We start from the raw sequence: 24,192 nt of genomic DNA, 5'->3' as shown, positions 1-24,192 counted from the left end.
GAAGTGAAAATCAGCCAGAAGCATTGCAAGAGCTACCAATGCATCCAGAAAAAGTCACTGTTTGGTGCGGTTCATGGGCTGGTGGCATCATTGGACCGTATTTCTTCAAAGATGATGCGAATCGTAAGGTAACTGTGAATAGTGAGCCCTATCGTGAGAAGATATCCAACTTTTTTTTGCCCAAAATGCAAGGGCTTGACTTGCATGACATGTGGTTTCAACAAGACGGTGCTACATACCACACAGCACGCATAACAATGGACTTATTGAGAGGCGAGAGTCGGTGAATATTTTATTTCACGTAAGGGACCGGTCAATTGGCCGCCTATATCGTGCGATTTAAAGAGTCTAGATGTGGTTTTAAACAATCCGTATAAAATTTCGAGCAAATATGTTCAACCTGTATAACAACGGTTCTCAGATATTGTGGTAGTCGTTGAGGAAAGCTTTGCGCAAATTATTGGCAAGGTTGTTAAAAAAACTGAGCTCGCAGTGGCTCTAGAAGTGAAAATCGGGCGATATGCATATACGAACTGAACCCTCTATGTAGCCGAGTAGGTCGTGAAGGACTGTTTTAGTGAATTTGCCTTTACTATATGCATGCTATCCCGGCCGACACGGATTAACTATGAGCACCACATAGGCTGAAACTTTGAGCTCCGACTTGTGTGGTGTCCGCCGTTACTACGGGAAGCTTAGGTGAAAGCTACAGAGCGCGTCCACGGGTTGCTGATGGTGGAAAGCTTTGTTTTTACGCGGAGCAGTCAGCGATTTTCGAGAGGAGAGTTTCAGTGAGGAGTCAGATGGCACTGGCTCTTAATTAAATACTGAGTGCCAATGATACTCGAGATGACAAGGCGATTTATTGGGTGTTACAAACAAGTGCACTAAGTTATAAAATCCTGTACCACAGTGATGGTATTTGATATCTAAAATTCAATTCGTGGTTGTTTGTTTGTTTGTTCCGTATAGACTACTACAAAACGGCTGAACCGATTACCTTGAAATTTTTACAGATTGTGTAGATTGGTCTTGAAGGAAACAGAGGCTATATAATTTTTTGATATCGAGAGGGGGGCGGACCCTCCCCCTTACCCCAAAAGTACAACCCAAAAACAAAAGTAGAGCGATCGGGACAATATGGGTTTTAAATTAAAGGTATTCAAGAGTAGGGCACGAATCTCAAAATAAAAGTTGGATCCAAATACCTGGGCGGCCCCCGGAGCCCCATAACCCCTTAAAATAGATTTATTTGACGATCATGACAATATGGGACTCAAATGAAAGGTATTTGGGAGTAGTTTACGAATATGGTCAGGAACTTGGAACGGGCTTTATCATTTATTGATAACGGAAGGGGGCGGGCGGACCCTCCACCGTGACCCCAAAAACACCAACCAAAATCAAAAGTGAACCGATAAGGACAATATGGGTATCAAATGAAAAGTATGCGGGAGTAGATAACGAATCTGGCATACAAATTCAAGTCGAAGTATAGGGCGTCAACCCCCACAAAAACACCCAAAATGGGCACTTTGGCCAATCACGGATACGGGGGACTCGGTTTGTTTGTTCCGTATATACTGAAAAACGGCAATTGTGTAGGTTGGTCTTGAAGGAAACATAGGCTATATAACTTTTCGGTATCGAAAGGGGGACGGACCCTCCCCCTTTTGCCAAAAACACAACCCAAACTCAAAAGTGGACCGATAAGGACAATATGGGTATCAAATAAAAGGTATTGGAGAGAAGAATACGAATATGGTATTAAAATTTGAGTCTAAGTAAAACCCAAAACTCAACCAAACAGACAAATGAAAGGTATTCTGGAGCAGATTTCGAATCAGGCATACAAAAACAACGCAAAATCAAAAGTGAACAAATAAAGACAATATGGGTATCAAATGAAAGGTATTGAAGAGAAGAATACGAATATGGTATTAAAATTTGAGTCTAAGTAAAACCGAAAACTCTCCCAAACAGACAAATGAAAGGTAGTTGGGAGTAGATTTTGAATCTGGCATACCAAATCAGATTGAAGGCCCATTATGACTATATGATACTTGGTTGAACCGAGTTTTTCATAGATTGTGTACGTTTGTCTGGAAGGAAACATAGGCTATATAAATTATATTTATCGGGTGGAGGCGGACCCTCCCCCTTACCCCAAAAACGCCACCAATAGCCGAAAGTGGTCCAATGGGCACAATAAGGGTATCAAATGAAAGGTATTGGAGACCTTTACTCATGTACTCATGTGGCCGCCCTAACCCCTGAATTCCCTCAATAGGGGGTTACCCTACCCCCTAAAACGCTTTAAATGGGCATATGACCCATCATGTCTATATGGGACTCGGTTTTTTTGTTTGTTCCGTAGAATAAAATTTTCACAGATTGTGTAAGTTTGTCTGGAAGGAAACATAGGCAATATAATTTTTAGATATCGGATGGGGGCGGACCCTCCCCCTTATCCCAAAAAACGCCACCAATATCCGAAAGTGGTCCGATAGGCACAATAAGGGGATCAAATGAAAGGTAGGTAGGAGACCAGAAAACGAAAATGGTATTAAAATTTGCATCCAAGTACCCAGTGGGCCCCCCCCCAACCCCAAAACTCCTTTGAAGAGATATATTCGAAGTTCATGTCAATATGGGTCTCAAATGAAAAGTATTAGGCAGTAGATTACAAATATGGCATTAGACATTAGGTTCAAGTAATAGGAGGTCTCCCATCTACCCCCCCCCCCCCCCCCCCAAATACTCCCAAATGATCATATTTGCCAACCATGGCTATATGGGACTCAAATGACCCCAAATACACCCAAATGGGCATATTAGAGAGTAGATTTCGAATATGACATTTAAATTTGCATTCAATTCTAGGTGGCGCTTTTCCTCCTAAAGATACATCACATGTGTTATTTCACCCATTATGACAATATGGGACTCAAATGAGAGGTATTTGAGAGTAGAAAAAGAATTTGAATTTTTTTCGGGGTACGCCCTAAAGCACCCCCTAAATTTAACTTCATTTCCGTTGGGAATAAAGAACGAATTTGATTTTATTTTCAGTGGACAGTGGCGGTGGCCGCCCCAGCCCTACAACACCCTCCAAACGGTTCATGTTTATCGGCCATGGCAAAATGGGTCTCATGATTTGGATTTGGAAGTGCAGCACGAATTTGATATCCATATTTGAGTCGAAATGTCTGAGGTGCCATCCTTCCCCTAGGGAGCACTTCTCATTACCCTAATTTTTAAAAACCCCAGGAACTGAGCAGGGGCATACTTCTCACACATCAATGAGTGCTTTCCAATTCAAGTTTAAACTCTATGATAAGGGACCTTTTTCATAGCCGAGTTCGAACGCCGTCCCACAGTACAACACCTCTTTGGGGAAAATTTTTTAAGTGACCATGCCTGGCATTGTTCCTTCGAAACTGTAGCCAACTTTAAGAGGGGATAACCACGCTTGTGGGATGTTCTTGCCAGGATTCGAACGCGTTCAGCGTCATAGGCTCCAATGGCAGGACTTCGATATCCGCATTCTGGGCGAAGTGTCCCAACCCTAAAAAGATATTAGAGAGTTAAAGAAGGAGCAGCGGAATGGGCCCGTTCGGTTAGTTCATAGTTCATAATAAAGTTTTCTCTCCAATGATAAGATCTTTATAGCGAAACACAACGGCAATACTCCTTATGAATATTGCCAGGATTAGTGAGACTAACCACAATGAAGATATCATCATAGTTCGAACCTAGGCTTCCAGCGTCGACGTGCATGTCCGCCGTCCGCCGACCTATGCAATATGATGTAATCCCATAACGATGAAGGGGGTAAATATTCTCAAGGGCCACAAAATTAAGATTTTCATTTTTGTAAACGGAAGTACACACCCTGGTCTGACTGTGTGGAGTATAACGAAGCTGTTATAAACATGTGGTCTGAATAACAACAACTATCCCTATTAGCAAGTTTTCATTTCTCAAGCACTCCTATATCCACTTCCTAAACACAATTAAGTATTTTGCCTAAGTGCTTTAGCTCTTCTCTTCCCAGGTAATTTACTTTGGGCAATAGTTTTCTTTAAGTTTACACTCCAAAGGAAAAAAAAACAAGACTCCACAAAAAAAGGGTTAACCATGCATTTCTTTAGATTATCTTCTAAAACTAACTCAACCATCAGTCGACTCATTCCTGGTCCGCTTCAAGGGATTGATGGCAAATGGTTAACGTAAAGCGGTGAATATACAATAGAATCTTCTGGGAGTCACACACATAGAAAGGGCACTGGGTGCAGGGCCAAAATGCTCGATGGAACGATGTTGGGGTTTTATACCAACAAATCTTTTGCAATATTCTAGCAATTGTTAATATTGAGACCCTTTCGAAACACGAGTCCTCTTCTGCACTCCACTTTGTAAAAGTATATTTGAGTTGAAAATAAATGAACCGAAAATATACTAAAAACAAACACAAAATTCAATTGCTTTGCAACGGCGAAGGACCATCGACGAACAATGAACGAATGGACGAAGAAACATGAACCATGAACCATGAACAGTGGATCAAACTCTGGCCCAGACCATCATCGAAGGGGGGGGGGATGTGATAAATTCTTGTCGGATGAGGGTAAAATTGCAAAAATATTGCCAACACTTTATTATGGCGATTATCTCAAAACAGAAAATGTAATGGAATGGCAGTGGCAATGGCAAGGGAGGCAAGGGTTGTTGCTTGATTCGCATAAAGTGTTAAAATTTTCTATTGTTTTTTTTTTTTTGTTTTTTTTTTGGTTTTGGGGGTTTTTAGTTTTTGGGAGGTTAAGTGGGCCAAAACGATTTGTTCCACTGTTGTCGTTTTTTTTTTTGTTTGCTACGGTTCATTCTTTCTTTCGCATATCTTGATATGCACTTGTGAAGGATTTCTTTTGTTGGTTTCCTTTTTTGCTATTCCTTGGTATCCCTTTAGTGGAGTGTAAGAGTATATGTGTCTCCCACTATCTGTCTGTCTGTCTGTGTTTCTATCTGAGTTTGTCCAACTATCTTGCCATAGGGTTCTGTGTGTGTGGCTGTATGTGTATGCATGGGCAAATAAAAATCTCTGGGGGTTTTCATTCGATTTTCTCTTCTTTTAATATAATTTTCCTTTAGTTGCAGCTCTAACCACTCGTCGACCATATACATTTGAAATTGTAAATAGTAACCAACAATTGCTGCCACAGCATAGCATAGCTAAGGCAAACATAGCCCCGTCCCCTTACAGACTCAAATCTAAAGCATACAGCATAGTGGCGTACTCTGCGCCACGATTTCATTGTACAGTCCAAAACCCAAAAAAGATTTGAAACAAATCTTTTGTTTGAGTTTTCCATAAACAAACCAAGGAAATTTACAAATTCCAATAGAGAATTCAAATTTCTTTTGTTAAGGGGGAGGGGGAAAGTAAAATTTTATGGTGGCTGGCTGACTGAAACTAATCTAATTTCATAGAAATTTTATTAATCGTTTGGGAAGTCCAATGATGTTAAACAAGCTGTAAATTGTAATAAGACGGGAGCAGGTAATTCTGTTATAACTTCAACGAAAAAATTATGAACTTACTTATTTCAAAGGAATACAATGAGACTTACCTGTAAAGAAAATAATAAAAAAAAAATCAATTAATAAATTTTAGTACATATTTCGGGTTTTAAAGAAATCGGTATTGGTTTAAGATTCAACTAGGACAAGGTTTTCAATACGAAAGTAGTAATTCCGAACTTCAAAGCAAGTAATTTTTCAAAATTTCAGGGATATTCTATTCTAAAACAAGTCAAAGCGTGCTAAGTTTGGCCGGGCCGAATCTTATATACCCTCCACCATGGATCGCATTTGACGAGTTCTATGCGCGGTATCTCTTTTTAGGCAAACAAAGAATATTGAACAAGAACTGTTATGCTATTGGAACTTTATCAAGTTATTGTCTAATTCGAACCTTAAACGAATGCTGAACATGGTAGAAGTCATTGTGAAATATTTCATGTCACTCGGATAAGAATTGCGCCTTGTAGGGGCTTAAGAAGCAAAATCGGAAGATAGGTTTATATGGGAGCTGCACCAAGCTATTGATCGATTCAGACCATATTAGATACGTATGTTGAAGGTCATGAAAAAAGCCGTTGTACAAAATTTCTTCGAAATCGGATGAGAATTGCGCCCTCTAGAGGCTCAAGAAGTCCAGATCACAGATCGGCTTATATGACAGCTATACCAGATTTTGACCCGATTTGAACCATACTTAGAGCAGTTGGAGCAGTAAGAATTGCGCACTCTAGAGGCTCAAGAAGTCAAGACCCAAGATCGGTTTATATGGCAGCTATATCAGGTTATAAACCGATTTGAACCATACTTGGCACAGTTGTTGGATATTATGACAAAACACGTCGTGCAAAATTTCATTCCAATCGGATAAGAATTGCGCCCTCTAGACTCAAGAAGTCAAGACCCAAGATCGGCTTATACGGCAGCTATATCAAAACATGGACCGATATGGCCCATTTACAATACCAACCGACCTACGCTAATAAGAAGTATTTGTGCAAAATTTCTAGCTTTACTCCTTCGGAAGTTAGCGTGCTTTCGACAGACAGACGGACGGACGGACGGACAGACGGACGGACAGACGGACGGACAAACGGACGGACATGGTTAGATCGACTTCGAATGACATGACGATCAAGAATATATTTACTTTAAGGGGTCTCAGACTCATATTTCGAGAGGTTACAAACAGAATGACGAAATTAGTATACCCCCCTCCTATGGTGGAGCGTATTAAAATAGCACAATATATGCCGGTTGAGAACGAGTAAAAATATATCTCTTTGAAATTCTAAATGGTTAGAGCTAAATGTTAACGAAATCGTACACTTAACCAAATTTTGTTACTCAAAACAGCAAAAATGTTTGCTAAAACAACAGTTTTTGTCTGCTGAAAATGGGAAAAAAGACCTTTATGCTGTTTCCGCAAACATAGGGCTGCAGTATTAGCAACATTTCGTTCAGCTAAATCAGCAAACAAAATCTGCTGTTTTAAGTAGAAAAATCTGCTGAAAAATTTTATGCTTCGAACCGAACAAAGATAATGGAGAGGGCGGTTTATATGGGATGTATATCATGTTATACGCCGATACGCACAGTTGTTGGAAGTCATAACAGCACATAATACGCAAAATGTCAGCAAAATCAGACAAAAATTGCGGCTTGTAAGGGCTCAGGACGTCAAATAGGGAGATCGGTTTATATGGGAGCTATATTAGGTAATAGACCGATTCGGACCGTACTTGGCACAGTTGTTGGAAGTCATAACAAAACACTCCGAGAAAAATGATGCTCTTATCGGACAATAAATGTGACTTGTAAGGACTCAAGAAGTCAAATCGGCACAGTTGTTGGAAGTCATAACAAAACACCGCCTGCAAAATTTCAGCCAAATTGAACAAAAAATGTGACTCGTAAAGACTCAAGAAGTCAAATCGGGAGATCGGTTTATATGGGAGCTATATCAGATTAAAGACCGATTCGGACCTTACTTGGCATAGTTGTTTGAAGTCATAACAGAACACCACCTGCAAGATTTCAGCCAAATTGAACAAAAATTGCGCCTTCGAGGGTTTGAAGAAGTCAAATCGGGAGATCGGTTTATATGGGAGCTATATCCAAATCTGAGCTAATATTGCCAATTGGTAATCCTCAACGACCTACATTAATATTAAGTATCTGTGCAAAATTTCAAGCGGCTAGCTTTACGCGTTCGACCGCTATCGTGATTTCGACAGACGGACGGACGGACATGGCAAGATCGATTCAGAACGTCGAGACTATCATGGGATTTTAGATGAATATTTCGAGGTATTTCAAACGGAATTGGAGGCCACCGTAGCGCAGAGGTTAGCAGGTCCGCCTGTGACGCTGAACGCCTGGGTTCGAATCCTGGCGAGACCATCAGACCATTTTCATTAATGCTGGCAACATTTGTGAGGTACTATGTCATGTAAAACTCTCTCCAAAGAGGTGTCGCACTGCGGCACGCCGTTCGGACTCGGCTATAAAAAGGAGGCCCCTTATCATTGAGCTTAAAACTTGATTCGGACTGCACTCATTGATATGTGAGAAGTTTGCCCCTGTTCCTTAGTGGAATGTTCAAGGGCAAAATTTGCATTTTACAAACGAAATGACTAGACAAGTATACCCGCTTCCTATGGAGGTGGTTTTAAAAAATATAAAAAATTAGATTTTTATATTTTTTAGTTGAAAAATTATTTTTATTGTTTACTGTCTATTTAAAATACCTAAACTTTTTGTAGTTGTTTTATGCGTCGTCTTTTCAAGATGTGTTTTAAGTAAAATGTATTTTAAGTGAATTGTGTTTTAAATAAAATTTTAACAACATATATCAACTTAAGCAACATACATCAACTTTCCTACAAAATAGGCAATTTTTTTATCAAAGAATTGGAAAACACGCTCTCGTTGACACCTCAGCTAAAACCATTTAAAATATCAAAAAGATATCTCTATCCATTCTCAAATAAAACATATTTTTTCGATTCTGTTCACTGTGTGTCGGATCCTTATCTTAACATGAGGTCCTTTGCTTATCCTTGTTTCCCCAAAATTGAGACAGTTGGTAATGGTCTCGTCATCGACCGCCTGTCCTTTAGGCAGAATTGAATCCCTTGCCACTACACTGTCTGTTGTCTCAATATTGGGATCTTTGCCTATCCTAGTTTTCCAATCTCGAAAACGACACTGAATTTGCAATCCTAGCATTTGTAAGCTGGGGAAAGTCCATCTTTCTCACCTGGCCAAGCTTTGCGCGTGCCCAGGGACTGTGGATGCTCCCAACGAGCTGACACAAGTTGCAGCTTCAAGATGTCAACCTCGCAACTCATAATTGGTATGGGTGGGCCATCTTTAGAGTTCAACGTATATTCCAAACCCTACTCTTTAACCAGATCCTCCACTACTCAATAAAAATATTTAAAAAATATCAACCAAAGATCTTTTTAAAGTTACAAATTTAATATTTGTTTCATAATTACTTGTTTTATTCGTTAAACAACTTTAGATAATACACTCCCCCCCAAATCTCATTAAAGTTAATGCCATTTCTTTTGCCATTTTCGTTTCATGATTTTTCTGTTTTGTATTTTGTTTTCATTTTGTTTCCTTTTGCAACGCTTCTTTCGCATTTTACAATACAACGCGGCATCTTAAACAATAAATTTTAATAAAGTTGTATGTGAGTGTTGTTGCTGTTACATTTAAAGGTGGATATCTGCCGTCTGGTCTGTTACGGCTCCTTGTGGCCTTAATGGAAGTCATTATTTTCAATTAGCAAAAGTTTTGCGGATTTAAAATGAATTTTTTTTTTCTTGCGTCTTTCGCCTCCCAAGAAGAACTGAGGGGGATAACGAAAGACTTAACAAAAGCAAACTATTAAATAATGAAATGGTTGGCGAGCGATTTAAGGCGATTCGAAGAGAGACCGTAAGAAGAAAAAAGGATTCCGATTTAAAGACAAAATATTTCTATTGCATGAAAGGGAGTGGAGTAGAGGATAGATAGAAGTGAACAGTTCCCCACCTTGGGGAACTTTCTTTCTCTCTTTGGGAACTTCTCTTTCACAAACATCTTTACGCCTGGCTGGAGGGACGTTTTGGTGATGTCCTCAAATATTTAATTTTTGCATGGTTGACCAAATATTTCGCCACGAGGACCATCATACCACATGGCCTGGGCCTGGGATTGAACCTACTACAAATATGTGCGGTGATGGCATAAAAAGCAGTTGTTGTGCTATACAGTCTTCGAAATCCATGCTGATGCTCGGCGAATGATAATTCTCTAATGATTCTCGGCAGAAGTAATCCCTCAAGCGCCGTGGCTACTGGTGAGAGAATGGAGATCGATCTGTACGACTCCCCTTGCTCGGGTCCTTTCCTGACTTCAATATCGAGATCACTGTGAAAATCTTACAGACATCGAAAGTACTCAACTACAGGTTGAGGACAGGTGTAAAATACTCAGCTACAGGTAGATGTATTGGGTTGCCCAAAAAGTAATTGCGGATTTTTTAAAAGAAAGTAAATACATTTTTAATAAAACTTAGAATGAACTTTAATCAAATATACTTTTTTAACGCATTTTTTCTAAAGCAAGCTACAAGTAACAGCTGATAACTGACAGAAGAAAGAATGCAATTACAGAGTCACAAGCTGTGAAAAAATTTGTCAACGCCGACTACATGAAAAATTCGCAATTACTTTTTGGGCAACCCAATAGAATCTTTAGCATAACCATTCAGCATTCAGCATTGCGTCGAAGCCAAACGCTTTGGATGACTTGGCGCCACGGATGATATTTTTAAGTTGTGATGGCTGTTCATCACCTCAGAGACCACGGATGCGGCGAATGGCTCTCCTCCTAGCCTTGCCACTCTCTAGATGCTCAATAAAAAAAAAAACGGTTGAACAGTTTGGTGCTTCTCTTAGGGTCAGTCATAGTTACGTGGCCAACAGTGACTGAGGTTCTTTCATCCCTTCTTGCAGTAGAATAGAATGGCTATGTATATTATAACGGTCTGATCACCCACCCCCATCACCAATTGATGGTCCAGGACCGAGCAGAGCCTGAAAGTCTATCCCATGGATTGAATAAACTCTTTGCATCGCTTAAACACTCTCGGTCCCATATAGACGTAAGGTAGAGCCCGATTGCAGCCACGCAGCATCGCCCATACCCAGTAGAATTGAAGAATGTCGAAAGTTTGAGGAAAGGTAAGTTCCTAACTACTGCAGTCAAAGGGCTAGCTTCGTTGTCACACACATTGAACATAAATAAGCCAAGTATTGAGTTGACAATGTCATTCAGCCCCTTTTACGGCACTACTGGGTGCTTCAAAGACCAGCAATGCCACCCGACCCTGTTTTCTCTAGATTATCTGGGGGATGGCACACAGCCTGTAGTTGGACAAAGGTGAAAATCAGGCGAACCATTGCCATAAGCATCCAGTGACTCACCCTTTGTCACCCATGTTGATTAATTGCACTTTTGAACCGCTTTCGCATAACTTCGAGATGTACCCCATATCTGGTGATTATCGTTGTATCTGCGTCCAGATCTCCTTATTCGTATTCTACGCCGCGGCATCCAGGTATATCTTCTTCTTGCGCTGTACTTGTTCGCCATATCCCATCACCGCCTGTCAGTTCTTCTTCTCTTCCAGCATCCTCTGGACTATTGTCCCAAGGCAAACGATACCAATCGCTGCTTCCAGTTTCCTGCCTCTTTCAACTCAGCTCTGTTTTCTCTAGATTATCTTAGGGATAGCTCACAGCTAGTAGTTGGACAACGGTGAAAATCAGGCGAACCACTGCCACAAACATCCAGTGTACCGCCTTTCTGGCTAAGAGACGGCTAAAAGTTCGGCCAGGGCGAATTTTAGGAACACACCACCATGGATTCTGCTAAAAGTTTATACCGTCTAAACATAATTGAAGGGCATAGTTGTATTTTATGTACCAAATTTCCGTCAATTGAGACAAAATTTAAAACTTCTAGAGGCCATAGAAGCCTAACTGGGAGATCGGTTAATATGGGTTTAGACCGATTTGAACGGTATTTCTCATGGATGTTGGAAGTCATAACAATCCACTACGTGCAAAATTTCTGCCAAATCGAATCCTGATGTTCACGCCAGGATTCAAACCCCGTCGTTAAGCATCATAGGTGGACATGATGACCTCGGCGCTATGGTGACCTCCGTTATCAACGGTACCGGCTAAAAACCCACTCTGGGTCACCCCTGGGGATTAATTCTAAAACCGCTTTCGCATAACTTCGAGGCGTACCCCATGTCTGGTGATTATCCATATCATCCTCGTTATGTCTGCGTCCAGACCCCCACATTCACACTCTACGCCGCACAGTGGGCCAAGCGGCAAAAAAATTGGAAATAAGTCTACAACTTGTTATCTGTTGATCTTAGCGTTTCAAAATGTTCTAGACATTTGTAGAGGAGGACATAAGCTTTCAGGAAACAGCCGTGGGTTCCTATCTTTAATACAGGGTGTCAAAGTTGACCACTTTTGACTTCTCCAACTTGCTGGGCGCCATAACTTTTGATCTACTGAATCGATTTGCATGATTTGGTACTTTAATGAAAGAGCTAAGATCAACAGATAAGAAGTTGTGGACTTATTTCCAATTTTTTGCCGTTTGGCCCACTGTGCGCCGCTGCATCCAGGTCTATCTTCTTCCTACGCAGTACTTGTTCGGCGTATCACATCACCGTCTGTCAGTTATTCTTGTTTTTCAGCAACCTCTGGATTATTTTCCCAGGCGAAACGTCCCCAATCGATGTTTCCAATTTCTTGCCTCTTTACACCCAGCTCTTGCAGTGGAAGAATATGTGTTCCACATCGTCTGCAACTTTTAGCTCCTCATAAATGTACTTGCTAGAGGAGTATTTTCCCATTCTATGCAGGTATTTCAGGGAGTAATCATGAGCTGGCAACTTCAGGGTGACGTAATAGTAGAAGTCGCCGTACTTCCTATCTCTCCACATACGTACATCGGGTCCTACTCGTCGCGTCCACCTGGCCCGATTCTCATTCTTCCACTTTTGTTGCCATCTCTTGATAGCCTCCTCTTGTGAAATATGCGCTAGGAATCACACTCTGTCCTTGATGGGTGTTGGACTTCGCGGTGTAGAGCCTGGCGCGCTCCATGGTCTATAGGTCTATCGGAACCATTTTGGCTATTACAAGAGTAACGGGCTCTGCCACTGTACGGTAGGATGATATGACCCTAAAAAACGCCTTCCTCTGAATCGAGAGCAGGGATCTCGCTTGGCATGTTGTCTGCAGTGTCTGGCTCCATATTTTGCTCCCACAGAAGAGGATGCTATTACATGTCCCCATTAAGAATCTGCGCCTACTCGGGAGAGGCCCACCTTTTTTGCCATCTGTTGACTGAGTTGCGCCGTTATCCTCTATGTCTTTGTTGCCACGTGCAGGATTTGCTTTGCATAGGTCAGCTTTGTATCCAGTCGGATCCAACTTCTAGCTCCTCATAGATGCACTTGCTAGAGGAGCATTTGCCCATATTATACAGGTAATTCCAGAAGTAATCAGGACCTGGCAACATCTATGTGACGTAACCGTTGACGTGCTTTCTATCTCTCCACATCCGTACATCCGGTATTAGTGGTCCACCTTACCCGATTCTTATTCGCCCACGTTTGTTGCCATCTGTCGATAGTTTTCTCTCGCATGGCTGGTCCAAGATTCGTTTGAATTTCACCCTGTTGTACTTTGAGGTGTAGAGCCTGGCGTGCTCCATGGCCTGTAGGTCTGTCGGATCTTGATATTACAAGAGTAACGGGCTCCGCACTGTCCGGTAGGATGATATGACCCTAAAAGCCGCCTTCCTCTGAGCCGAGAGCAGGGATTTCGCTGGGCATGCTGTCTGCAGTGTCTGGCTCCATATTTTGCTCCCATAGAGGAGGATGCTATTGCATGTCTCCATTAAGAGTCTGCGCCTGCTCGGGAGAGGCCCTATGTTTGCCATCAGTTGACTGAGTTGCGCCGTTATTCTCTCTGTCTTTATTGCCACGTGCAGGATTTGCTTGGCATAGGTCAGCTTTGTATCCAGTCGAAAACATAGATATTTGACCGATCTCTTGGTCTTCACCAGTAGGTCGTCTATACACATATCCAATTCCATTGGGACATTTTTTCTTGTTAGGTGTAGCAACTCGGTCTTTTGCATCGCAATTTGCAAGCCGTGGGAGCCTAGACAATACTTTGTCCTTAGAATCACCTTCCGTAGTTTGCTCTCTGCACCTTCTGTGACTCTTGCCGTAATGAACGTAGCGATGTCGTCAGCATATCCTGCGATAGAGGTTCCGTCTGACATTTCTGTGCATAGTACTCCATCATAACTGGCATTCTAATGATCCGTTCTAAATATGGAGCTCCTGATGTTGCCTCATATTCACTCGTTCCATTCTGAGAATTATAGATAAGTACCCCGTCAGTCAAGTAACTTCTCATTATTCGCATCAGATACGCCGGCATACTAAAGTCCTCTCTGAGTGCTTGGAGGACGTCAGACCATCTGAGGCTGTTGAATGCGTTCTTCATATCCATTGTGGCTAAGAGAACAATTGGCCTAGAGTAGTGGTTCCATTGCCCAGCAACCTCTACTAGCTCCACCACACTTCTGCGAGCTCCGAACGTGGACTTTTCTGCCTGGAAGCAATGTTGTCTCATTGAGAGTCCAGCTCCCTCAATGATGGCGTACTGGAGCCGTGGCATTATAAGTCACTCCAAAAGTTTGCCGGCGGTATCCAGCATACAGAGTGGCCTCTATGAGGATGGGGATATTGGATCCCCTATACCCTTGCTTATGAGCACCAACTTTTGTCTCTTCCATACCTCCGGGAAAACACCTTCAAAAATGCACCGGCTAAACATTCCTGGATGAAATTCCGGCCTGTTTTCAGCTATCTGCCTGTGCAAAGCAGCTAGGGAGGACGGGGATACCAAGGCCAGGCTTTCGCGACAGAAAAGTCTCACCGATTGGAATAGAAAATTCTACCTTTCAATAATCCTGGTCAGGGCCTATCCAACATTTATAGGTAGGAAATGAGCGAACCACAGCTGTAAACAAAAAACAAAAGCGTATCCCAGGCTTAAGTCCCCTTTGAGGGCAAGCAGAAAGAAGATCAGTACGATTTACGTAACACATAATATTACGAGATGGGCGAAGCTGTATACTTAGCATTAAGGAGGCTTGGAATTACCCCAAATTGAGAAAAGGGTTTAGCATTTCTATCGGGTCCCTCATACTTGCTGCAGAGATCAGCAAAATTCCAAATTTGCCCATGAACATTCCATTTAGGAACAGGGTCAAACTTCTCACATTTCAATGAGTGCTGCGCGATTCAAGTTTGAGCTCAATGATAAGGGGCCTCCTTTTTTAAAGCCAAGTCCGAACGACGTGCCGCAGTGCAACAGTGGGAAGAAGTTTTTACATGGCATATTACCTCAAAAATGTCGCCAGCATTAGGAGGGGATAACCAATGCTGAACAATTTCTCCCGAGGTTCTCGCCAGGATTCGAACCCAAGCGTTCACCGTCATAGGCTGACATGATAATTTTTGCTCTACGTTGCTGCAGAGATCAGCACTTCCGCGATACCCTGCACTCTTTTGATCATCCTGCAGAGAGCACAGCTGGCCAGAGTCTGATGCCATACCAGACACCCAAATATGAGTGTAAACCACAACATCGCCGTAAGCATTCAGTGCGCCGTTCCTGGCCTAAGACCACCGTCCCCTTTGCCCCTGAGGTAAACTAGATCAGTAAGGCTTTTGGCATCTACACGGTTGCAGTTGAATCCAGCCAAGCTGATTAAAATGCGTATGGGAAGAACGAGAAGAGTTAACGCAATTCCTATGCGGCTTCGATCAGCCCATGACATGTGATAGTACGGTCCTCGGGGTACTGGACCTATTGAAGGCATGCGACAAGGTCAGCCGGCCAAACTATTTGAGGACATCGCTAACACGTCCCTCCAGCCAGGCCTGAAACGACGGGCCGCGAATTATCTGTGTGGTTGCCTGCCTTTTGTGGAATTTAGGAATAAGAAGTTGAAGCACCGTAGAGTGAAGCAGGGATTTCCCCAAGGCGGGTTGATATCTCCGGCACTGTTTAACCTCTACCTATCCTCCATTCCACCCCTCAGTCGGCATAGAGATCGAATCGTATGCGGACATATGCGGCACTGCACACATTTGCCGCGGCCTCAATCAGCCCAGGCCATGTGATAGGACGGTCCTCGGGGCACTGAACCTATTGAAGGCATGCGACAAGGTCAGCCATGTCATCTTATTTGAGGACATCGTCAACACCTTCCTCCAGCCAGGCCTTAAACGATGGGTCGCGAATTATCTGTGGGGTCGCCAGTCATTTGTGGAATTTAGGTATAAGAATTTGAAGCACCGTAGAGTGAAGCAGGGATTTCCCCAAGGCGGAGTGATATCTCCGGCGCTATTTAACCTCTAACTATCCTCTATTCCACTCCCCCCAAACGGCATAGAGATCGTATCATACGCGGACCTATGCGGCACTGCACACATTTGCCGCGACTTTAATCAGCTCAGGCCAGAGCAATCAGCCCAGGACATGTGGAATGGTTTTAAGGTATATCCAAAGAGCACTGACTCGGATCAACTAAGAATCTTAGAATGGAAGAGCTTTAGGGAATATGTGATGAACTGAATTCCTAACATTGGCGTAAGTAAGTTTTCTTCTTTGAAATTGTTGAAACTCACCTCAAGCAGATCTCTCGTTCAGCCATCGCCATGGGGCAGGCCATATTCCTCATCCTCTTCTTCAACCTTACCAAAACGAAATTTTAACTTATAAGCCAACTCCTTCTTTAGACCTCCTTCTCTTAAATAAAATCTATTAGCGATGCTTTGCATGCAATTTCAACTACTCCATTTGCCATTTGCCTTTGTCAATGTAAATGAAATATTCATTTTAAATAAATTCCACCAAAGCCATATTTTGACCTCATTCTCGAGCTTTTCATTAGATTTAATGCCGTTGTTGATATTATAATCTGTGGCAGATATTTTAATGCTCTTTTGGTGTTTTGTTCAGTGTGGAAGTTTGATTGTGTTTTGCTTTTTTTTTTTTGCAGGTACACCAGAATATGTTAGACTGGCCTTTGTAGATCATCGAAGCATTCATGTGTTTGGCCCTCTATTGCGTGATTCATTGGCTAATGCAAAAAAAAAAGTCACTCTGTCTAACATTTCAGTTTGTAACATCAGGTCAATAGTCATTTATTTTAACCTCAATGCATTGGACTATGTGGCCGGATACATGCACACTTTGTGTCTGTATCAAGTGGGTCGTGGCTTGGGGAGGCGCATAGGGACACATAATTAAATTTTAACCAAAAATATGGTTGTGTCACTTACGCAAAACCGCAAACGCAATCACCTAAAGCCGTTGATTTATTCGAATTCAAATGAGAATACGGATGAGTGGGTTAGGGCGCATCTGCAATATCTAGCTTTGAGTATCCAGAGGCAGAGGCTATTTTATGGTATGAGAGAAGGGGCCTTAAGAGGAAACTTTACATTTTATCGTTGTTGTTGCAGTTTGTTGTGTTCTATCTTTCGTTTACTTGATTCTGTTGAGTATCCAGATCCCGGTATCTAGGTCTGAGTCGAGTGGGTCTGGCCCTGGTCGCAATCGGGACAAACATCCTGCAAAATGCAAAATTTGCCCATGAACATTCCATTGAGGAATGCTCGCGTGTGTTCTTTCCCTTTACATCAATATGGCTGATCAGCAAACCGAGAAAGCCTTCCAAAAACAGTTCGGCATTAACCTAAACAGAAAGGTTAAGCCTGGTGTTGTCAAAAAGAAGGTCTTGCGCCGCCACCGTGACATCGGTTTGGGTTTTAAAACTCCCCGTGAGGCCATTGATGGTAACTACATTGACAAGAAATGCCCTTTCACTGGTAATGTAAGGATCCGTGGTCGCATCTTAACCGGTGCCGTACGTAAGACTAAAATGCAGCGTACCATTGTTATCCGCCGTGACTATTTGCACTTTGTGCGCAAATACAGCCGTTTTGAGAAACGTCACAGAAACATGAGCGTTCATTGTTCCCCCTGCTTCAGAGATGTTGAAATCGGCGATATTGTTACCATTGGAGAATGCCGTCTCTTGTCTAAAACTGTTCGCTTCAACGTATTGAAAGTCAGCAAGGGTCAAGGTTCGAAGAAAAACTTCAAAAAGTTTTAAATTTTTCTAAAGAAGATGCTGGTTATAACCAAACTAGTTTGATGTTCAAACTAAATTTTGATTTTACACAAGAAAACAAATAAAACTCGGAGGATCTGGGGCATACTTCTCACAAATCGCTGAGTGCTGGCCGATTCAATTTTAATCTCAATGATTAGGGACCAACTTTTTATAGCCTAGTCCGAACGGCGTGCCGCAGAGTGACACCTCTTTGGTGAGAAGTTTTTACATGGCAAAGTACCTCACAAATGTCGCCAGCATAAGGAGAGGATAACCATCACTGAAAAATTTTCTGATGTTTCTGCCGGTATTCGAACCCAGGCATTCAGCGTCATAGTCGGACATGCTAACCTCTGCGCTACGGTGGCCTCCACATACATACTGCACGTTGGCATCAATCCATGCTTTGTAGGAGATGAGGCGGCTGCATCTGCCGGATCATAATTAAGCCAGAACTACTCTGGTTTGCGGGGGAAGTCAATTTCTTCAGGTACAATGGGAGGCGGTCGTTCTCCGAGGACTACATTAACCCGGTAGCAATTAAACAGGTGACATATGTCGTGTGGTCCCTGGTCGCAATCGGGACATACATACTGCATGTTGGCATCAATCCTTGCTTTGTTGGGATTGAGGCAGATGTATCTGCCGGATCATAATCAGGTGCAATGGGAGACGGTAGCTATTAACCGCATCTGTTACCGTCTCAGCATGAATGTTGTCTAGACCCGCTTTATGTGACGCTTGTTCTAGAGGTTCTCTCTTGTTGCGCTGAACCTCACGCTCTAGATCATGAAGATCTAATACCTTAAGGTGAATACCTTTCCACAAGATGATGATTTGGACAGTCTTTGCGATAACAGCCCAGAAGGTATTGCTTAGATAGCATGTATAGTTATGGCTTTCCACGGGTAGAATATTGGTCTCCTAATGGAGGTGGTCTACATGAGAACTGAGGAGACACACCGTCGCAGTTCAAAGGTCGGCATTCTTACAGATCGAAATATTATTTCACTGCGTTTCACAGAGCTTTCGAGACCACATTAGCGCTGCATAACTTACGACAGACTGGCCAGTTGCTCTGTACATGGTCAACAAGGTTTCTTTGTCTGCACGCCAAGTGCAGCCGGCAGGTAACTTGAGGACTGAGAACTGAGGAGACAGACCGTCGCAGTTCGTAGGGCGGCACTCTTACAGATCGGAAAAGTATTTCACTGCGTGTCTCAGAGCTGACGAGACTTGCGCTGCATAACTTACCACAGACCGGCCTATTGCTTTGTACGTAGTCAACAAGGTTTACCGTCAGTATCCCAAGTGCTGCCGGCAAGTGACTTGAGGATCTAGTTTCTAATTTTGACGCAAATTACTGTGGCAGAATGTGTAAGAGCTGTCGAATGTGGCGCTAAGTCTTTTGGAAGACTTGATGGTGGGAAACATTTCTCCATCGACCATCACTTTCTGCTCAGTATTCACCTTAAGCGTAACTGCAGTGAACAATGTGGCTGAAGATTTGGTGGCAGATATATTCAGATCTCTTGCAGCAAAATATGAGGCAAGTTCTTTGAGGTTGTCGTTCAAACTATCGCAGATGTTTCGACCACATAGATAATTCACGGCTCGTCGTTTCAGGCCTGGCTGGAAGGACGTGTTGGTGATGTCCTCAAATAGTTTGGCCGGCTGACCGTGTCGAATGCCTTCGATAGGTTCAGTGCCCTGAGGACCGTCTTATTACATGGCCTGGGCTCATTAAAGCCACGGCAAGTGTGTGCTGTGATGGCATGCAAAGCAGTTGTTGTGCTATGCAGTCTACGAAATCCATGCTGATGCCCGGCGAATGGAAACTCTCCAACGAGGCTTGGGAGGGGTAGTGACTCAAGCGTCTTGGCTACTGGTGAGAGTAGGGAAATCGGTTGTTGGTGAGAGTAGGGAAATCGGTTACTGGTAAGAGTAGAGAAATCGACTACTCCAAATTCGAGCCCTTTCCAGGCTTCAGTAGTGGGATCACTTTGCCCATCTTCCCGATATCGGGAACTATAAGAGTGTTCAAAGACCGGTTGAGGACAGTTGTAAGGTACTCAACTCCAGGTAGATCCAGATTCTTCACTATCAGTGTAGAGATTGCGTCGGGGCCCAACGCCTTGGATGATGTGGTGCCACGGATGATATTTGTAACTTCGACCACGGTAAATTGTAATGGCTATGCATCGGCTTGGAGATCACGGATACGCCGAATGGCTCTCCTCCTAGCTTTTCCACTCTCGTGATGCACAATAAATTGAAGGTTGAACAACCTGGCACATCTCTTCGGGTCAGTCACAGTTAAGTCGCCAAAATGGCCTGAGGTCCTGTCATCCCGGTAAATTGTGATAGCTATGCAACGGCTAGGACGGATAGGACGAATGGGACGAGTGAAAGGTCTAGTCACTCTCAGGAAGCACATTAAATTTATGGTTAAATCAGTTACGTCGCCAGAATAACCTGAAGTCCTGTCGTCCCTTCTACCGGGCTTCAAAAGTGACTTAACAGTAGACCACAGCTTTCTTAACCGGTAACTAAGTTACATTGCTCCCAGTGTTCCAACCACAAAATCCGCTTTTGTTCTTTGACTACCCTGTTTATTTCCAGATTCAGCCCACTAATTCTGAGGTTAATGGGATCAGTACAATGAATCCCATCACGCTCGTCTGCGTGTACCACTGCCTGCGGCGGGAAATTGGGCTAATCTTTGGGTATTCGACAGGCTGGTATAAAGCGAGTGACTGATGCATTAATGATGTCTCGGAATTTCCTCTGGGCAACTAGCATATTTGAGGGGGGTGTCAATTCACTGAAGCTGCGATTGGTGTACTCTCTGAAGCCGACCCAATCGGCATTTTTCTGATGGATAAACTTCGGGCGCTTAGAGGTTATGAAGTCGGGTGATCGATCGATGGTGAGAATTATGGGGAGGTGATCTGATCCCAAAGAAATTATGGCTTGCCAGAATACTTCACTCAGGCGAGCTGCTACACCTCTTCGTTATCCTAGTTGGGGCATTCTCATTCACCGCGCAAAATGTGGAGCCTTCAATCTGCTCTACCAAGGCTATGCCCCGCTGGTCGTTACCTAGGGGAGAATCCCATGAGACGTGATGCGCTTTAAAGTCCTCCTAGAACCAGACGATTGTGGCCAGACATAAGTCCTCTTGTGTAGGGCTTGCAAGCCTGGCCATTAACTAGGTCGCAACTATTAACCGACTGTATGTACGCGCTGTATGGCTCCATCTCGGCAGTAATCCTAGTGGGGCATCCTTATTCACTCTGCTCTGTCAAAGCTATACCCCGCTGGACGTTACCTAGGGAAAAATGCCATGCGAATTAAAGTCCCCCTAGAACCAGACAATGGTGGCAAAACAGTAGCCCACTTATGTCGGACTTGTAAACCTGGCCATTTACTATGTCAAAACTACCAACCGGCGGTATGTACACATTGTATAGCTCTATCTCGGCAGCAGCGGACTCGACTGCTATCCCCATACACTCCATGTTGGGGTCACTGGCGCCAGGAGCTGGTGTGATGGTTCTATACTGAACGGAGTGGTGTATCACGAAGGATAATCCCCCACCTCCCTTCCTTATGCGTTTCTTACGTAGCACATTGTATGTGTGACAACTGTGCAAGCTGCGGGAGTCGGTCAGCTTTGTCTCCTGGATCGCCGCAACCATAATGTTCTTCCGACTCATAAAATCTACTATCTCTTCCATCTTATCTCTCAGACCATTGCAATTCAATTGCAAAAAAATATACACCTCCCGGCACTGGCTTGGTAATATTGGGGCTGGGATGCTGCTCTTGCGTTTATTACCGCAAGGGGAGGTCGGGGGTTACATAGTCCAACGACGAGAATGCAGAAGGCGGCGACGACGACGCTTGTGACCCTGCTGTCTATGTTCGCACAGCACCGTGCAACATATTTAGTGTGACTATACTCCAGACTATAAGGCCAGAGCAAGATCGGAAAAGCACGCACACCATGACCGGTTACACCTCACCGACACCGACCGATAATGGAGGCGGTTCTGGCAAACCGAACAGAACCAGGGTCCTGGGGTTCTTTTTAATCCCGCTACGAACCAGAGGCATGAGGAGAAGGCCCTCCAGGATAACATCGAAAAAGCTAGTAAAAAATCGAACTTTGAAAACGGGTAGAGGTAACTCCTTGAAACTGGGAATAGTCGGAACTGAAGTGCTAACGAGGTAATGAATTTCAAAGCCTTTGGTGGAATTCGGGCCAGAAATTAAGAATTGGCAGACCGAAAAAGTTCTCGAAATGTCGAGGTCATCAATTTCGTGGGCCTGCCAAGAGACCCCCGAAAACCTAGAGTCTTGAAATTTTGCACGAAATGTCGAGGTGATCAATTTTATGGGGTTGCCAAGAGACCCCCCGAAAAATAGAGTCTTGAGATTTTGCACACCATCTCGTTAAGCTTAAGCTCTAACTATTTAAATTTTTTAGTAAAATTTTCAGTTTTTTTGTGGTTTTTTTCTATTTAATCCCACTGTGCAATGTTCTTTCTAGCTCGCTTTTACTTATTTAACTTAACAATATATGATGTAACCTTAAAATTGTTATAAAGAAATTTCTAAGCTATAAACTAAAAAAAAACCCAAGCACGAAAATATGTTCTCCCAAAAAAGAAAACAACAACACGGAAAAGCAACTCTTCTAAGAAATTCTTTACTGCCGCAATATAAAGAATATATGAAGCCTCAAATAAACCGAATCCTTGGCAAAGCCCGCCACACACAAACTCCTGATGGCATGCATGCAAGCCAGCCAGCCAGCCAGCCAACCAACATCTAAGTAAATTTGATATGAAAAAGAAAAAGAGTAGCATGAACAGTATCAAGTAGCTTAGGGATGAGCGGGAGACGAAACAGTTATAAGAAGGACAACGTCAGCAGCAACAAAGCAGATTTGTAACATGTTGGCGTCTCAAAACTTTTCCAAACATGACATTAAATGTTGCAGCATGTCTGCTTAAAAATTTATACCCAATACTCGAAAAAAATACATTTCGTCTTTTTCCAGAGAGGTAAAACTTGGATAAAAATCTTTCACTCATACTCATGGTTATGCTCATCCCGACGAATCTGTATGCCGTGTGATCGGGAGAGCGCATAACCGTGAAGTGAAATGCATGTGAAAGTATTTGGTTATGCTTGGCAAAGAGGGTGATATGAAGAAGAGTGATGGAGTTTGGTATTTTTATACCCACCACCAAAGGATGGGGGTATATTCATTTTGTCATTCCGTTTGCAACACATCGAAATATCCATTTCCGAGTCTATAAAGTACATATATTTTTGATCAGCGTAAAAATCTAAGACGATCTAGACATGTCCGTCTGTCTGTCTGTTGAAATCACGCTACAGTCTTTAAAAAAAGAGATATTGAGCTGAAACTTTGCACAGACTCTTTTTTTTGTCCATAAGCAGGTTAAGTTCGAAAACGGGCCAAATCGGATTATATCTTGGTATAGCCCCCATATAGACCGATCCGCCGATTTAGGGTCTTAGGCCCATAAAAGCTACATTTATTATCCGATTTTGCTGAAATTTGGGACAGTGGGTTGTGTTAGGCCCCTCGACATCCTTCATTCGTTTGGCTCAGATCGGTCCAGATTTGGATATAGCTGCCATATAGACCGATCCTCCGATTTAGGTTCTTAAGTCCATAAAAGCCACATTTATTATTCGATTTTGCTGAAATTTGGGACAATGAGTTACGTTGGGCCCCTCGACATCCTCCGTCAATTTGGCCCAGATCGATCCAGATTTGGATATAGCTGCCATTTAGACCGATCTCTCGGTTTTAGGTTTTTGGGCCATAAAAGGAGCATTTATTGTCCGATTTTGACGAAATTTGAGACAATGAGTTGCGTTAGGCTCTGCGACGTCCTTCGTCAATTTGGCCCAGATCGGTCCAGATTTGAATATAGCTGCCATTTAGACCAATCTCTCGGTTTTAGGTTTTGGGCCATAAAAGGAGCATTTATTATCCGAATTTGCCGAAATTTGAAACAGTGAGTTGCGTTAGGGTCTTCGGCGTTCTTCGTCAAATTGGCCCAGATCGGTGCAGATTTGAATATAGCTGCCATATAGACCGATCTCTCGATTTAAGGTTTTGGGCCCATAAAAGGAGCATTTATTGTCCGAGTTCACTGAAATTTGACACAGTGCCTTATGTCAGGCTTTCGACATCTGTGTGGTATATGGTTCAGATCGGTTTATTTTTAGATATAGCTACTAAAAAGACCAATATTTTGTTATACACAA

General features: G+C 42.9%; 2 protein-coding genes across 6 annotated transcripts in view; one reads left to right on the top strand and one right to left on the bottom strand.

Annotated features, from left to right (window-relative positions):
• Positions 1-24,192, bottom strand: part of LOC106083996 (protein muscleblind) — a 913,910-nt gene that overhangs the window by 556,965 nt on the left and 332,753 nt on the right. The gene's annotated exons all lie outside the window — the stretch shown is intronic.
• On the top strand, positions 17,381-17,974 carry LOC131997602 (small ribosomal subunit protein uS17-like). The gene has a single exon (XM_059368584.1). It carries the CDS (start codon positions 17,407-17,409, stop codon positions 17,875-17,877), a length of 471 nt encoding a protein of 156 aa, XP_059224567.1. The 5' UTR covers positions 17,381-17,406; the 3' UTR covers positions 17,878-17,974.

Source organism: Stomoxys calcitrans, chromosome 5, assembly GCF_963082655.1.
Source record: "Stomoxys calcitrans chromosome 5, idStoCalc2.1, whole genome shotgun sequence".
NCBI lineage: Eukaryota > Metazoa > Arthropoda > Insecta > Diptera > Muscidae > Stomoxys > Stomoxys calcitrans.
The sequence above is the reverse complement of the archived record's forward strand: the minus strand, read 5'-3'. Positions and strand labels throughout refer to the sequence as shown.